At 39.5% G+C, this 18,182-nt stretch overlaps 1 protein-coding gene and 1 long non-coding RNA gene across 5 annotated transcripts; one reads left to right on the plus strand and one right to left on the minus strand.

Moving 5' to 3' along the window:
* Positions 1-4,660: 4,660 nt before the first annotated feature.
* Positions 4,661-11,595, minus strand: LOC121896829. Of its 2 annotated transcripts, XR_006096116.1 has the most exons (4): positions 11,514-11,595; positions 9,596-10,837; positions 6,101-6,179; positions 4,661-5,181 (listed from the first exon to the last, which is right to left on the minus strand). It is a non-coding gene; the product is annotated as an uncharacterized LOC121896829 (long non-coding RNA). The 2 variants fall into 2 exon arrangements; XR_006096115.1 differs by lacking the exon at positions 11,514-11,595 and having other exon boundaries at positions 9,604-9,686.
* LOC121896815 lies at positions 6,027-14,438 on the plus strand. 3 transcript variants are annotated; one of them, XR_006096109.1, is made up of 6 exons: positions 6,027-8,334; positions 8,421-8,502; positions 8,973-9,077; positions 9,584-10,803; positions 12,583-12,750; positions 14,191-14,438. XR_006096109.1 is itself a non-coding variant. In XM_042410845.1 (4 exons), exons 1-4 carry the CDS (start codon positions 8,161-8,163, stop codon positions 9,946-9,948), a joined length of 726 nt encoding a protein of 241 aa, XP_042266779.1. In that variant the 5' UTR covers positions 6,027-8,160; the 3' UTR covers positions 9,949-10,188. The 3 variants fall into 3 exon arrangements, 1 of the variants encoding a protein (XP_042266779.1); XR_006096108.1 differs by having other exon boundaries at positions 9,584-12,750; XM_042410845.1 differs by lacking the exons at positions 12,583-12,750; positions 14,191-14,438 and having other exon boundaries at positions 9,584-10,188.
* Positions 14,439-18,182: the final 3,744 nt, after the last annotated feature.

Here is an 18,182-nt window from a genome sequence, read left to right on the forward strand (position 1 = left end):
CTCCTCTGCTGCAAAGAGACGAAGATAAATAAAGTAAATAAAATAAACCCAACATAACTGTTTATCTGTCAAATTTGCTTCAAGCTAATTCGTCTGTGCAACAAGTCGTCCAGTCAGGACAGTAAGTTCCCACCTGCAGCTTTTAGTTTAGCAGGATGTTTATTACGACTGCAGCTGTTCATCAGATTTACATGAAATGTTGTTTTCATGCATGTTGCACATGTTGGATAATATACTGGAGGTATTTTATTCCATTTTATTTTATGAAGAAAAGTGAAACTCAGAGATGTTTGTGGAATATTTCACTCATACTGAACTCTTCATCGATCTCGTATCTCTGTGGAGAAATGGTTCAGGATCTCTCTGTTCTCCATCTGAAGACTCTCGTTCCCTCTAAACCTCCAACCTGGTTACATCATCAACATCTGCAAACATCCTGCCACAGACGTAAAACTCACGTTGAGTCCATCTCTATAAAGTTTTTTATTGTTGTTTCATTTTCTGCCTCAGTAGTACCCCGCTTTAAGGGTCCTTAAGGTAAATGTTGCACGATGATGACACAAGCAGAGACTGAATTTTCCAGTTTGCTTGTCAGAGACACACAAAGACAAATAAAAGGATTTGGGTAATTAAGTGAAACTTTCAAATTGAAAGAAGCTGCTGATTCCTCTTTGGATCAGTCAGAACGGAGGAATCACTGCTCTCCGCTCGGCTCGGCCTGGCTCGGCCCGGATCGGCTCGGTTCTCCTTGTCAGCTGGTGATTTGTGGGTCTCTCAGGAGAAGAACGGGAGGAACTCTCCTCTGGGTTGAAATCTGCAAACATCCTGCCACAGACGTCAAGCTCACGCTGAGTCCGGCTCTATAAAGTTTTTATTGTTGTTTCATTTTCTGCCTCAGTAGTACCCCACTTTAAGGGTCTTTAAGGTAAATGTTGCACGATGATGACACAAGCAGAGACTGAATTTTCCAGTTTGCTTGTCAGAGACACACAAAGAAAAATAAAAGGATTTGGGTAATTAAGTGAAACTTTCTAATTGAAAGAAGCTGCTGATTCTTCTTTGGATCAGTCAGAACGGAGGAATCGCTCCTCTTCTCCGCTCGGCCCGGCTCGGATCGGCCCGGATCGGCTCGGTTCTCCTTGTCAGCTGGTGATTTGTGGGTCTCTCAGGAGAAGAACAGGAAGAACTCTCCTCTGGGTTGAAATCTGCAAACAATGAGTCTTGTGTGGGTGTGATGGATGGTGAACATCTCGGCCCATTTGTCTGTGCTTTACGCTTGCCGGCATCAATTGTTAAAGAAACTTTGCTTAACATGCAGTCCTGAGTGTCGGCCGGTCACTGCAGAGCAGAGAGGGAGAGGAAGAGGAGGAGACGAAGAGAGAAAGGAGATAAGATGGATGGTTGCTCGACTCACTGACAAATGAAGAAAGCTGGTTACTGTTATTTTTAATTAAGAGTTTTGTTAAAAAAACTCAGTTCTCTTTCACCTCAAAGTCAGAAAGATAAAGATGTTTTCACAGGATGAGATGATGAGACGTCTTCACTCCAAACAAACATAAAATACATTTAACAAACCATCTTAAGCTTAAACTGAAGACTCGTAGAAACGATTGTAGACTAACGAGAACAAAACTACACCTTTTATTGAAGTTTTCATTGATGTTCTTTAAGTGACATTTGATGTTAAATGAGTTCAAGTAAAACTAAACCAACACACATCAATTCATCAATTGACCTGCTAGTTTGTGTCATCATCGTCCTCCTCTGCCTCTTCTTCATCATATCTTCATCTTGTCTGGCTGAACTTACATCCAGCAGCAGATTAATCAAAGTTTTACTTTCTTCCAACCAGGAACAAGAATTATAAAGACTGCACATTAAACTTCATTTTCATTCTAAACAATTTTAAGTGTAAAACATATCTATCTATAACTTTATAATGTACTTAGCATCGTCTTCATCACCACAGACAGTTGATAGTGTGCACTCGCTCTTAAGTGCCGCTTTGGGAAACATGAAGATATTTAAGAGTATTTGTAGAAACACTTTTAACTTCTAAAATTGATTGTTATTGAGAATCGAGGCCTGATTATCTCCCATCAATAGAAGAAGAAATTAATAGTGAAGCATCAGTGTTAGAGCAGCATGTTACTGTTGTAGCTGCTGGAGGTGGAGCTAGTTTACACTACTTTATATACAGTTAGCTAGTTTAGTCCAGTGGTTCCCAACCTAGGGGTCGGGGCCCCTCCAAAGGGTCAGCAGATAAATCTGAGGGGTGGTGAGATGATTAATGGGAGAGGAAAGAAGAAAAAACAAAGTTCTGATACACAAATCTGTTTTCAGTTTTTGGACTTTTTCTCTAATCTTTGATTTTTGCTGAAATATTGGATCATTTGAACATTTATTGAAATGAAAGCATGTGAGAAGTTTAGAGGGAAAAATCACTATTTGGTGGAGCTGTTAACAACTCATAGACATGTGAAATGTGACCCCGACTACACACTGCTTTTTGTAAGACGTCAAAAGCCAAAAAGGTTGGAAACCACTGGTTTCATCTTTAACAATGTGTTGTATTTTAAAAGCTTGTTATATTATCCATTGCGTCAAATCTTCATCTGAAAAGTAACTAAAGCTGTCAAATAAATGTAGTGGAGTAGAAAGTACAATATTTCCCTCTGAAATGTAGAAAGTAGCATCACATGGAAATACTCAAGTAAAGTACAAGTACCTCTAAACTGTACTTAAGTACAATGCTTAAGTAAATGTATTTACTTCCATCACTGGTAACTGATCACTGTCCAGTAAGTGACAGTAATAAACTCTACTGTTCTGCAGCGTAGAGGTGCTGTGATGTTGGTGCATCCTGGAGTCATTAATTCACAGATATCATCAGATGACAGTTTGAGTCTTTGACACTAAAAAGTATCATTTGAGCTTTAAATAGAAAACACTGAACGGATGTTTTGCTGTTTTCATTTAATGAGTCTTAACCAGACTGAATATGTCCTCCACCATCATTTATACATTTATTCATTTTTGTCTTTGCTTGTCATTTTTCTAATTTATTGTTCAAAACTTTCTGTTAGCTTACATGCACAACGAGAGGTCTGACTCCTTTATTTCATAAGCATATTGAACTATATTAAGACTGTTCTGGAAACAACATGTTTGACGTTCAGCCGTATGTGTGAAACGACAGAAGTGCGTTCAGTCATTTCCTAAAACAAGAGACGCTGTGTTGTTTTAGCAAGTTGTTCCAGTTTTTTGTCCCTTTAAAGAGTCGCCACATCCGTGTGCCACCGTCACAACAATTAAAAGTTTACTGAGAGAAAGTGAAAACTTTTACACTTTGCATGGAGAGTCGATGTATTTTTAGTTTCCTGTGTACAGGAAGCCAATCCGTCGGCTCCTTGCTGGACCAGCGATTTGCTTCATGTCCAGCCACCGCCGGGCTAATTGGACCTCTAGAGGAATAATTAGGTGAGTCGATGAAAGCGTCGAAGGCTTGTTGGCTTCACCAACAAACCTCACTTCTCTTCCTTTTATACTGCCGATCATGGCGCTTTGCCTTCGCCGCAGGAGAATCCGCCAGCACACGTTCTGACGAAACTTTATCTGCTCAGTGGTGACACCAAAATGCTCAAATTGGTTGTTGTTTGGTTTGTACAGAAAAAGTCTGAACATGTTGTCTTCAGTTCCATTCAACACAAAGACAAACCAGCTCAACAGCAGTTTTCTCACTCGAACTGTAAAAGGATCATAAAACAAAATTAAGTTCACTTAATTGTTTAGCGTAGCTAGAAGGAACCCTGGAAGAAGCAGCAACCCCAAAACTAACAATTCAGTTTAGCAGTCAACTCAGATTAGCTACCAATCCAGATTAGCAGATAAAACAGTTGGATTCCAGTTAGCTAAATGGTTCACTTTAGCAGTTCAGTTTGGTTGAGTTGAGCTAATTGTTCACAACAACCAGTGAAGCTTTGAGACAAAAACAAACTCCCATTAATGAGCCAAATAAATGTTTAATTATGATCCAGTTAATAATCAATACTTTTGTAGTCCTGATTCGTTGGTGCTCCGGTCAGTCGGTGGTAATAAACAGGCTGCAGTTTCTCTTTGGACTCGTCAGGATTCAACAGCAGACTTCTCACTCAGTCAGTCAGCACGTTACACAAGACAAGTGTCCCCCCGGAAACAAAGGCAGGTAGGAACTAAAATGACTTTGTACTTAGACAATGTTTCACATATAAACATGTGGATAAAATAGATGAAACTATCGTATAAAGTTAACTTCATTCTGCAAAAGTCTAAATAATATCGTGGAATAAATCTCAACACCAACATAAATGAGTTGATAAACTGAAATAACACAAACATGTCATGAGTTCAGTAATTAAGGTTACAATTTGTTAAAAACATTTATAAAATAAACAGTGGGAATATTAAAAGGGTCAAATGTTTTTACTGCATTAAAAGGCTCCGCAGGTTCTTTTAAAATCAGAGTTAAAACCACAATTTCAAATATCTTCTAATAGGTTTATAATAATAATAATAATAATAATAATAATATTAATGTTAATTTATACAACAATATTCAAAACAAAGTCACAAAGTGCTTTACATGGTTAAAACATGTAAGTCCTATAATTAAGCAGTAAAATCAGACACTTAAAATATGAATCAGAATAAAAAGTCTCTCCGTCAGTTCAGACGGAGGACAGACGAGTCTGCAGATGATATTTAACGACCAGCTGACATCCTGTTGATCTCTACATCGAGCGTTAAAGTGAACTGAAACACTAGTGATGATATTCAGAGCTGCAGTTTGTCTTTTAGTCTGATTGAAGTAGTTTCATGCAGCTTTAACATGCAGTCTGATTCTTCCTGTTTAACAGTAATAAAGTTTTAAATAAAGTTTATTTTGATTTGTGCTTGTTGTGCATTTATTTAAGTCGTGTTCATGTGAGTTCTGGGACGGTTTGTTCATGGTTATGTTGTGTTTTCTGTGTTCCTGTGCTCCACACCTGCCCTGCATCAGCTTCGTTAGCCCCGACTGCTACCTGAGTCCTCCCAGCCAATCAGCTCCTTTCCTGTTCTCTGTTGCACCTGCAGCTCATCTCCTCATCAGTTCAGTCTTGTTGGATCTTTTGTTCGGTTTTGTTCTGTTCAGTTTAGTCTGGCCTGTACATATATATACATACATACATATACACACACATATACATACTCTTCAGTTACTTTTGCCTGATGTCTCCTGCATTGCTCCACACTTCATGACACAAACAAACAAACAAACAAACAAACAAACCATTAGTCAGGTGCTTTGCTAACTACTAAAACAAATGTTAGTTAGGCTCCATGTTCAGGGGCAGATTTAGTGATTTGGAGTCTGACTGTATTGCTGGTATTAGCAGTGGAAGAAGAAGCGTGTTTGTTTGGTCACTTACTTCACTATCTGGTGAGGTCTGGAACCACAAACACATCAGAGAAGACAGTTGACTTACTTATCAATATCCAGAGTTTACTCTTCACCAACCCGCTAGACGCATGTTTCTTAATCACATTTACTCCAATATTTTAAAATAATAAAAAAAGTTTTTAATAAATCTTTAGGCCAAGGGCCCCCATTGGCTCCAGGGCCCGATCGTGGGTGCATTATATAACCTTCATCCTTTGCTTTTTTTAGCACTGACTGTTGGGATGCAGACAGTGATTGTCCAATCGTCCAATCGTAGTTTAGCAGGAACAGAGTTCGCTGACTATGGCCGAGGCCTGTGAACCTTTGAATGTTTGTGTCTATTTGTGTCATCCATGTCAAACAAAGCTTACAATAAAACACAAATAATTTCCAACACAACTGTTTCTTGTCTTGTTACTCATACAGTTATAAAATAATTTGTCCCTGTTTTTTTCTTCTTAATGGAGTTAAACTCAATGATTAACTGTCTTTCTCCTACAAACAATAAAAAACAAAAGGTTCTTATATATTTAATTGTTTTAACTTATTTTGAATATTTTTTTGTCTCTCATTTCATTGGTCTATTTTGTTTTTATCCCTTATTTTATGAATATCTATATACATTTGTTTTAAAAACTGAACCTGCTTTATGCTGAAGGGTGATTAGACTTTGATTAGCAACACTGCTGTTAGCATCCAGGACGGCTCCCACACAGCAGACCTGTAAGTAAACCCACAAAAACACAAAGTTAGCTGAGACCACAGCCGGTATGTAAAGATGGACGTAGCGAGCTGTGACGTCCAGAGTTGCAGCTTCTGGTCTTTTCCTGTTTGGAGTCAGGAGCTTCTAGTGTGAGATGTCTGGAAACACGCCCCGCTACCTCAGACCTAAGCTAACGTTAGCTTACTGGGAACACCGAGCTCTGCACACTTGGGCTAACGTTAGCTACTTTAGCTAAATTGCACTAACAGGGCTGTGATATGTGAACGCCTCGCTTTGACAGTAACAGGTTTCTACTGTAGTCAGTCAGACAAACACACTGTTTACTGTATTTTTTGCTTTTGCTGGTGTTTTGGGTTTGAGGTTGTCTCACATCTGTTATCAGTAGGTTTGCAACTTCAGTGTCTGTGAAAGCAAACCAGAATCCAGCTGTAGAGGACTGCCTGCGGTGGTATTACAGTATATCTGTGGGGGTGGAGGTGTGGGGGTGGAGGGGTTCAGCCTCTGCTGATGATCTACTAATGACAAATGGATGGAACGAGCCGGAGGAGCCTGTGGTGGGAAGCCAGCCGTGTGAAGTCAAGTGCAAAATTGATATTTGAGGACAGCTGATGCATTGTGGGAGCCAGGTCAGCTCCGTGTCACTGCGATACTACAGCGAATCTGTTTTTATCACAGCTTCATCCACAGAGGGGTTTTCTCTGCTCCTCGCCGTGTGACCAAGGTTAGGGAATTGTCCTTAAAAAAAAATACTTTCACAGCTGCAGGGAGGATGTTCATGACACGGCGGAGAGTTTAGACATCTGTAACATTACTCTGAACCACTGAAGTGACTCGAATGAATGTTAGCATATAGATGACCTGGACATTTCTGGTGCGATAGAGGCTACAGCAGCTTCTTCCTCACCCAGAGGAGTAAGAGAGAAAGCCAACAAGGGAAGTGGTTAAAAATGTAACACAGAGGACATAAATACATTTCTGAAAGACAAATCTGTAACTCTTTCAAACAAGAAGTCCCACGACTAACCGATTGTATTGTTGGCCCTCTGATGGAGAACCCTAAACTCACTTTAACACTTGGTCTGATCAAGGACTGTGTGATGTTAATGGCTATGAGAAGGCATGACAAGTGTTTTGATCACATCTGCGTGAATAGTAGGCTGAAGCTTTTTGGTCGGGTGTCCATCAACAAGTTGACTGACGGGGGAACCCGTTAAAATAAGACGAAACAGAAGCGTTAATCCGTCTCGTTAACGCGACGGCTTGTCTCAGAATGGAAGAGCGATCTTTTAGAGTTCATGACGAGAGGCAGGAGTCGGGGCAAACACAGGCAGTTGGTGGAACTGATCGCATCCTATGATGGCCGTTCAGAAAGGTTTGATATCAGCAATATGCATCAAAAATTAAAAGTGAGCTTAAATGAAGAAGTGGGTCCAGTTCTGTTTTTTTACATGGCAGACAGATGAAACAACTGATGTGAGCTGTCACTGTCTGGTGTACAGATACAGAGCAGCAGCTGTTAGAGGATCTAACGTAGACGAGGTGATGAGGATCTCAGACAGGTTTATAGGCGACTGTATGACTCCATCCATGCAAGTATTAAAAGTCATGTTGGCGATATCAAAACCTTCACTGTATGAACTTCTAGATTTTGACAAATTCCAACTGTTCAGATCAGACTTTCTCTTTGCTGCATCCAGAAGTCTGACAGATAACTACGGACATGAATCATTCGTTCTTTGACTTTTCCATTTCAAAACTAAATTGGAAAAACAAATAAACGGCATCTTTTTTTGGGGGAGAACAGAAAAACAGAGAAACACAGGAGCAGTGGTTTGTTTATTACAGGACTGGAAATGTAGAGAAGCAGAACACAGCGAGGAAGAATTAGTTTTGTTTTCCAACTGCTGAGAGAAGAAGAAAAAGACGTTGCCGGTTCAGTTTTGTACGTTAACTCGTAGCAGTTACGGCCGACTGACTCATGCTGACTGTATTCATGAACCTGAAGTGGAAACGCGCTGAAGAGGAATCAGTCTGGCAGCGTTCTGGTGTCCTGCGGTGTTCAGTTATGACTGTGAGGAGGTTCTACATGGAGCACAACCTTCAAAGAAGGAATCATGTTTCTGACACGGCAGTGATCTCCTCAATCTACAGGGTATGTGTGTATTAAAATCTTTAATTAACGTGGCCTATTTATCTGCCAGTGAATATTAATCCATGACTCAGTATGTGTTTAAACAGGTCATTTATGACGGGATGCCGTCTTCAATCGGTGTGCGTGCCAGAGAGAGCAGAGTTGGGATACCACGATTTGAGACGACATGTAAGTAATGTAGGCAGTTTATTTAGAAATGATTTATAATTCCATATGACACATAGGAGCAAAACACCTTTAATTAATTTCCTCTTTATTTTAAAGAGTGTTCGTAATCGGAACCCCGTCCTCTACCACGCTGAGCACATGGGTCATAAACTACACATGGACCAAAACAACAAGCTTTAGCATGTTGGGTGTCACATGTGGTTCCAGTTTATGGCCACAGCAGCAAAACTGTTGCAAATGCCACCATGTCTATAAAAAATAATCTGATTTATTATGAGCAGGTTTTACAGGTGAGTACTATACTTACAAAGCAAATTTATTTAATGTCTTTATGTTTTGTGAGGCTCATATCAAACTGAATGTCTCTGCTGTACATCAATACTATGCGTTTTATTTCATCCAGTGTATGTCTTTGCCACCAAGTCGACGTCTTATATTAACATACTAACATATGCATTCATTTGTTCCAGATGTGCAGTGGTCACCAATGGGATGTGACCATGGGAAGGAGTTCTGTCTGAGCCTGTACATTAAACCTCAGCAGGCAAGCTTACGTTCAGTCTGCATCTTCCAGGGTAAGTTTTTCTATAACTACTCAAAATGAAGCTCTCCAGTGATAATCTGAGACTTTGTAAGACAAAAGAATCAACATTATGAGGTTTTGTTGCAAATTACAACATGTTTTGTCTTAGACAGGGCAACCATACGCCGTTAGAAGACAATAGTTTCATTCCAACCTGTAACGTCAGCTGGTAATTTCATTGATTAGTTATTTGTTTAGTGAAATCAGCTGATATGGCTGCAGTGAAAACCTGCAGTTCCTAATGTCTGATTTATGGAGTGTCAAATGGAATCTGAAGGTTGTTTAGCAGCAGAATATGTGAGGATTTGTCAGCAGCTTTGAACACAGTAATTAATATATGGAACAAGTAGCAGTTAGTATAAGCACTGTTCAATTCCAGTTTGGGTTAAACAGGGTTGTGCAGTCATGGGATTCCTATAAGATTCCAGATATGCTAAAGAAAATATTATGAATGAATCATGTCAACCAAAAACAAAGTTAACTTTTTTCCTTTACTAGGCCGAGGAGTACCTGCTGACCTGGCTGCAGGAGGAAGTCCAGCCAAAACACCAGAGGAGCTGCTGTCCAGAGCTTCTGCTGTGGCAGACAGATCCTCTCTCAGCAGGGAGGAAACCTTTGGTTTGGAAGACAGCAGCCGGGCAGAGGAGGAACCTGATGTATCTGTCATTTTAGACAGTGTGGTCAAATATGACCATAATGTTTTCAGTGAAGCCCTTTTCTGCCTGCATGTGTGGAAAGTTATAAAACAAGTACATAGTTCCCTCAGATTTGACATAAAGTGTTATTCTCACTGTATTACACTGATTATCCTGGAATACATTTCTGATATTCTGTATTATTGTACATATTCAAATGAACTTTGATGGACTCATCTATGCAAGAATACATCCTTAAATCTGTTAAATAAACCCTACAAATGGGTTGCAGTACTTTTGGCATCGTGGTGATTGTTAATTTAGGAATAATAACAATGTTTGAACATATTATTCTTTTTATTGTTGTAGTTAATTTACCCAAACAGCTGTAAAAGATTTTAAATGTATCTTCATGTGGACCACTGTTTTATATTCAAATAAAAATATAGGCAGAACTCAATACATTAGCAAAATATCAATAACATTTTATGAATTTTATTAATTTATGTCTAAATTACATAAACAGTACATGGTTCTGCTTTACCATGTTTACCATTTGTAGATTTATGGCTACATTTAATAACATTTTGAAGGTAACACTAGCAGAGCGAATGCAGACTGTCTGCCATCGGAAACATTAGAGGTACAAGTATTTCTGTGTAAACCTTCATGGTATAATAATAATAATAATATTAATAACATATTACATACATCCACAGATGATGCAGCCTGGTTGTCACTGAGGGACTGTTATTCGTTAGACAATGTCTACGAGGTCTTTCAGGGTCCAGGAGACCTACAGACCCTGAGACACAAGGATGACCTCCGGTACCTCAGTGAGGTGAAAAATATACAAAACATAGTGTGTTAACTTGGACTTTCTAACATTGTCTACATGTGAGGGAAGAATTGTTCTATATTTGAAGAATCCTACTTTTCTCCAAATGAATCATCTTACAGCACATCAGCTGTGACCTTTCGGTGTATCATTTATCACAGACGTTGTGTTGACCTGCACTCGAGCAGCTAAACTACTTTTCTCTCCTTCTCTTTCTCCTCGTAGCGTCTGGAGCTGTTCCTCCGGTACGCCATACGTTTCTCTTCAGGAATGTAGATCCTGTGTTGTATGGATATTTATAGCATTAGTGTCTATTAACAACAAAGAGCAATCGCTTTGAATGTAAAGTATATATTATAAAGAACATAAGATTCACATACTTAACGTCTCAACATGAACAAAGGAACCGATTTGAAAAGAGTGAATTTCTAGAAAGGATGTAAATAACACCATAAGAAGTACAACAGATTAATACAGTTCAACATGTTCTTGATAACATTAAACTATAATATGAAATGTTAGTCTGTACCTCTGGTTCCTTCACAGTCCATGATGTCATTACCATGGCTGTCTATTAACCTCTTAACATCTTAATATCCACCATTTCTTTTTTGGAAGTTGTGCCTGTTTGGCATCCCCAAATGGAAAAGCTTAATACAGAATAACTGAGATAATCATGTATTAGGTTTCATTTGAAAGGTAACATCTAGTTTTTGGAAATGTGCTTGTTTAGCATGTGGCTAAAACACAACCAAAACTACATCAGTTCAAATGTTTTTGGTCTTTGCCTGTAGTGAGTCATATTTAAATAAGAATAACTAGGACATGCTTTACGCCAGAACTATATAAACTACCACATAACTTCTACATCTTGTCAAGCACACCTTTATAAAATTTCAGACCTCTTGACTTAAACTAATGGGAGCGAGGAAGTTATTAGTCTGTGGTGTTGTACCTCGTAGTGACCACCGTTACGGAGCTCTGTGCTGCTGATCACGCCTCTGCTGTGGTCATCAGTTCAATAAATGATCTGTGCACGAATCTGAAAATAAACTTTTTTTATTTGAGGGGTTGTGCATAAGACTGACACGACACAGTCATGAACATGAAGGAGTCTTTATGAATATTTATGACTGTTGTCAGTTTGAAACGTCTTTGTTATGACAACTGGACATTAACCAAGACAATATAACCGGTCATAGACATGACATAGCAAATGATTAGCTTTATGTATTAACATCACATTAAACTGTGGTACAATTTGGATTTGTCATCAAGATGTCATTAAATGTTATAAGGCCAATTTAACAACAGGAGTGATTTATGGAGTTTCCTTATGGACAGATAGCTTTACTTGTTGCTAAAGTAAGCTAACAGCTAACTGCTGCTTTAACTGTAGCTGCTGCTAGCTACGTTAGCTCGGTTAGCCATGCAGCTAGTTTTAACGTATAACGTTAATACATAATGTTTTACCTGAAAAATCACAGCAATTTGATCCATGGTGAGATCCTCTACGGATTCCCTCAGAAGATGAAACTGGCCATTTAGAAAACCTTCCAGACAGATACCTTACAGACAACACGATGGAAATCATTGAAATTACGTGTCTGCACCTCCTCGTTTTCCCAGCATTCCCTGGATTTACCATAAATATCACACAAACAAAACAAAAAACTTGATTTGTTTCCCCGTTTTGGTTTTAAAACAGAAAAACAAGCTTTGTGATTGATTACAGTCAGTGAAAACCAGCGGACTGAACGATGTAACGTCTGAATTATACAGAAGTGTTTGTGTATTTATGTCCCCAGTGATCATTTCAGTACATTTGTTTATACCTACAAAGATGTATTCACATAAGTAAGAATGAGTTTTACTAAGTATGAAGTCAGTAAAAGTGAACCGTTCTCCTCTGAGATGATGGATGACTCTAAACGAAGCAGGTTTTGGTGTTTTTCCAGCTGATAGAATAAGAGCAGCTTTAACTCTCAGCTGATTTATTTCACACAAATGTTTGTTTATCGCAGGAAGTCGCGTCTTTCTGCTCTGAACGGATTTAAAACAGAAACCTGCAGCGCCGGAAGCTTTTTCCTCTCGGGACTAAAACAGCCCGCCGCCTCCCTCGGCGGCCATGATGGATGATGTAGTAGAAGAAACAGGATACATTTCCCAGAAGGCCGAGCGTCTCACTGCAGGTTAAACAGCGTTCAATACAGAGCTGCTTCACACACGTCTGATTTCTGACATTTTACAGCAAAATGTGAACCAGAAACGGTCAATAAATAAGAATTTAAAAAATTTGAAATATTGTAATGATAAACTATCTCTGCAGCATAATTCAGTGACTTCACATGAAAATGAAACTGAAAGATTAAAAAAAAAATTTTAAAAAATAATCATGACAATTAAAGGTGTGTATGTGTGTGTGTGTCCATCCAGACATGAAATATATATGCATGAATTTATATCACGGGAATAACGGAACATTTGAATATACTGTGTTTTGAAAAAATAGTCTGAATAATTTAGTTGAAATAATATAGAATTTACTGCCTCATATGAGACATGTCGAACCTTTTTAAGATGTTTAAGATGTATTAACAAGAGTTTCTTGTTTTTTATTTTTACTTCTACACTTTTATTAATTTCCTCCTTGATCCTCATAACTATCTGTGTTTTTATTTGGTTGTATTTCTCTCTCTAAAGCATTTTTATTGTTTTTAAATGTGCTCTATAAATAAATAGACTCTATCTTTCAGTGTCCACATGTTGAAACAGCTGCATCTGAGTAAGAGCAGAGTTTCATTATGTGTTGATGTTCTCGTAAGATATAAACAACTTTCTCATCATAACTATTTATTCTCCTTTTATAGCAAAGTAAACGTCTTTGTTTTAACGTGAATAATCTTGTTAGAACGAATGAGAGTGAACTGTGTCCTTATGATGAGAAACAGCAGTTTATCCATCGCTGTGGATTATTTAGATCAAAACAAACAAGTTTGTTTTGTTGACAGTGAAATCCTCCGGCGTGCCTGCTGGTTCAGGTGCGCACCACATAACTGTCCCCCCCCCACCTTGTTTCCTGTCGACTGTCGTTATCATAAAGGCTTAAAATGCTCCATAAAAATGTTTAAAAAATAATCAATAAAATCCCCATCTCTACTTTTCCATGTGAACAGTTGAAGACAGGAGTTCATAGAGACGATACTGATACATGATAATAAATAAAAATAAGAACACAAGAACGCTGCAGTTCGGTCGGACTTCTTCCTGTTTTTATTCTGATTGGACGACCCGACCAGCAGCAGCTCTCTGGACCCTCACCCACACTTTATTTATTAATGTGAATTATTTCCCTGTGATGTGACATGGCATGACATCAGTTCACATTACCATACGGTCCAATGACAGAAACATATTTTCCCTTTTAAAGCCGGGCCGCTCGCGGACGGCGGCGGCAAGAGCGAAGGACGCTGAGCTCGACTCCTCGCTGAGGAGGAGTGAATCATTTATGTTTATCTCACGTCCACGTCCGTGCACACTTATTTTATTTTTCATCAATGTATATGTGATATTTTTACAGAAACTCTGCACTTTACATTTCTTACAATCCTTCCTTTCACTTTTTCATACAGAAGGAAGTAAAGAAGGAAGGAAGGCCTCGGTGCTGAAGTCCACTTAAGATGCTCATTGTGTCGTATTTTCCTGTGTGTGTGACAAGCTGTTGCCTGACATGAAAATAAAAAATGCATCTGCTCATCAATTATTCATAGAATTTATTGAGGATATATGTGCTTCATGGGAAGAGAGGCGGCAGAAGGTCACGAGACTGACCATCAGATGATGGAAACACGACAGTGAGGAGAAGTTTTACTGCTGAAACCACTGACTGTGCATCTGAGCGGCTGCTTCTCCAGAGCTGTGAGATGTGAGGAGGAGCCGCTGGTTACTGAAATGTTTTTCTTCATTCTGTTTTCTCATTTTAAATATCTTTGTCTTTAATTGATCTGAACACAGGAACTCAGACTCTCCTGATGACGTAACGATCCTACAGGTTTATATTCTGACACCAGTTAACAGTATTTACACGTCATATATACCCACGAGCCCCAGCTGCTGTCGCTGAAGTTGTAAACAAAATGTGTCGTCATGGTTACTGAAGTGACCTAGAAATTAAAAGTGAACTGATTTGATCTGCAGATGGTAAAAATCTGTTTTCTCAACATCATGTTTAATTTCTGCTCGCCGTTAGCGGCGCACGTGACCAAATTTTAGCTTGATGATTGGCTGTTTTCTTACTGAAATGCACCTTGGGAGTTGTAGTTAACTTCTTCCTTTAAATCTTTACGTCTTCAGTCTTGTAGCTTCGACTTTTTTACTAAAGAACCAAATAAACACAGTTGTTCATCTTTTGTTAATCATGATTTGTCAATCAAAATGATACACAGAACATGATTTTAAAAAAATGAGACCTTGTGATTAGAGTTGAGTTCTGTTCACATCTGAACGGGACCAGTACTTGGAATTCGGTACCGGTACCCGACGGTACCTTTTTTCAGTACTTTACTTTCTCTGTAATAACAAAGTAATAATCCTGCTTTATTACAGAGAGACCATACATAAACATATCCTTTACATATGGATATCCATATGTTTATGTAGGATTAGCATGCTAGGCTAACAGTCCGTCAGCTGTGTAACTTTACATCAGTGCTGTGATGTCTTTCAGAGCATCTGCCCAGCACGCTGCCGTTAAACCGTAGACACCTTATTTTTATACAGTCTACGGGCTACACAAAGCACATGCTAACAACGCTAGCCATGCTAACTAGCTGCTAGCCACCGTGCAGGTTGGTATAATGGATCTGCTGCATATCTTTGTATCCGCAGGTCGCTGTCGGAGCCTCCGTGTGAGACGTGTTTCTAAAATGTATTTCAGGGCTGCGCTTCCTCAGTCCCACACGCTGAATGAAGTTTGTACAAACATCAGTTTGTAGCGTAAGACGTCTGTTGTGTTTTTGTCAGATTTAATTTTAACTTTTAATTTTAATCAAAAGAGAAGACATAGTTATTGCAGCGCCTCCACATTGATCTCATTTTTCTAATTTGTGATGTTACTGAGCTTCTCAGAATCCTTCAGGGGAAAATTAAAATGAAACCTGAGGTGATAAACTCAGTAAGGAGTCAAATAAATCGGCTCTGAGTCTTCACACAGTCACATCTGAGAGGAGGAAATCATTGGAGCTGTTTAATAATGTCATGTAGAGTTTATATTTTTATATTTCAGTGTAGTTTATCACTGCAGGGCACAGCGCTCCTCTTCAAAGTCACCGCAGGAAAAATGATATAAGCTTTTAAAAAAAATCCAGTAATGTCAAAGACGGTTTTAATTTAGGAAACAAGACGTTTTTAAATTTTGCTGCTGAATCCAACAGATGATAAATGACTCTGGGATGTGATTCAGTATGTAAAGTGGAGGGAAAACCGAGGCAGGAGAAGCTCGAGGGAGAAGAGTGACGCTCCGTCTGCGGCCTGCTGGGAGTCCGGTGCTCTCTGTCCCTGTCCACAGATGTCACGGCGGCCAGCTGGGACCGCCGCCTCAGTCCTCAACCCCCACCCCCCACCCACCCACCCCCCCCTCCTCAGTCCTCACCCCCCCTTCAACAAGCAGGTTTGACCCCGACATTAATCATCTGCAGGCAGCAGCATCCCCACACCACGTCTCCGAGGAACCGACCCTCACTGTCGCCGTGTCCGCTGAGACCTGAGCCGCCGCTGTCATACCTGTCTTCCTCCTGCCTCCTCCTCCTCATCAACCTCCTCCTCCTCCTCCTCGTCCTTCAGCGCTCCTTGGTGTCTCCCTGTCCTTGTGACCTCACCTGTCCCGTCTTTTTTAATGTTGTCACACGAGCAGTTTGCACTGACATAACGCATATTTAAGGTCAACTTCACAATTTTTCAAGTGTCTTGAACCGGCAGTCAGGTGTCCATAGTAACAGTGAAAGAGGTTTTCCTCGCTGTAATCATTCCTCCTGTTCATACTGCAGATTAAAAGATCCTTCAGATGTGCTGTCAGTGGAAGTGATGGAGGCCAAAATCCACAAGCACCTTTCACACAGCTCAGTGCAATTCAAAGTGCTTCATAGATGACTGATAACAAGACATACACATTATGAAAATGTAATAAAAACCAAAATATATAGCAGCAGCTGTAGTAGTAGCCAGTAGTCAGAGACGTGAATATTAAATATTAAATATAAAATGTTCGAATGTTCAAATCATTTAAAAAGTGCTGCTACATATTATATATAATAGTGATGCATTTGTGCATAAGTAGCATGAGATGTTGTTTGACCATGTGACTGCCGCCCTATCAGCAGTGATCAGCAGGACAGAATCATGTATCTGTGTTTAATGAAACTGTTACAGATCAATCAGTGTTTATTTGCACCTAAGTGACCTGGTTACTGTAAATCTGCACATACATGCAGCAGATCAGTAACAGATTAATAACAGATTTCTCTCCCACATCAACCTTATCTGGGAATCGTGGCTCACAGATCTGAACTACTGGTGATAGAAGACGCTGCTTCCTGACTTTGTTCATTATTTGTGTGAGTGTCGCAGCAGCCGGTCAGACCTGAAACAGACAGGCAGCATGAAAGTGTCTGAATTTAATAAACAGTCAAATATTCAATGATGGAAACTGACTTATTTGGACATTACAACCTGTTGTGTCTTTTTTCTTGGGAGCACTATGAAGCTCCTTGTTAATAAAGTGGTTGGACAGAAGCAGCTTGGTTGTTCAACCTGAATATTTACAGATATGTAAAGAAGGCTGAACGTCCAGCAGAGGGTTCAGTTAGTTAATAGGAGGTGAACCTGCAGCGACACACTGACGTTTCACTTCCTGTCTGATAACACAAACAGACACCTCTCTGGAAGTGTCTGTGACCTTTCAATCTGTATGTCAGATAGTAAACCCCCCCCCCAACCCTCCTCCCCTCCGGGTGATGGAGGGAGGTGCAGCGGAGGTGTAGTAACAGGATTACAGCTGCAGGGAGGAGGCAGGAAGCTGAATCTTTTGTTGTCGAGCAGCCAGTTGGTTCCAGAGCGCAGGCGACCAAAACTGATTGATTCACAGCCGAGTGGAGACTCCTGAAAGTCACCTTCCTCTCTGAGAGGAGGGAGACATTTACATCTGCACTGTCCAGTCTGTACACGGACAACAGCAACATACAACATTTAATATTTCATAAAAGGTTCAACGGTAAAGTTATTCCATGGTCAGAACCAAGAAAGCAAAAATTTAATTCCCCTCTGGATTAATGAAGTAGTCTGTCTGGATAAGTTCAGGTTGGATATGAATATGTGATAACTGGAAAAAGAACCATTTTAATATAAGAATACAGTTTTAAACTGTGCAATATACATTATCAAGCCACTGTGTGTGTGTGTGTGTGTGTGTGTGAATAATTGAAGCTCTGTAGCTTCATGTCTGCAGGATGTGATGCATGTATATTTTCATATTTCCATATTGCGTACACACACACACACTGTGTATGTAACATAATTCAGGTTAATGTAACATGACATTCCTCTGCTGTGAGAAGCCTGCGTGTGTTTG

This window comes from Thunnus maccoyii, chromosome 5 (assembly GCF_910596095.1).
Source record: "Thunnus maccoyii chromosome 5, fThuMac1.1, whole genome shotgun sequence".
NCBI lineage: Eukaryota > Metazoa > Chordata > Actinopteri > Scombriformes > Scombridae > Thunnus > Thunnus maccoyii.

Coding starts and splice junctions, on each gene's coding strand:
- LOC121896815 (XM_042410845.1), top strand. CDS start 8,161: ATGCTGACTGTATTCATGAACCTGAAGTGGAAACGCGCTGAAGAGGAA. Junction 8,335..8,420: donor TGATCTCCTCAATCTACAGG/GTATGTGTGTAT, acceptor GTGTTTAAACAG/GTCATTTATGACGGGATGCC. Junction 8,503..8,972: donor ACCACGATTTGAGACGACAT/GTAAGTAATGTA, acceptor CATTTGTTCCAG/ATGTGCAGTGGTCACCAATG.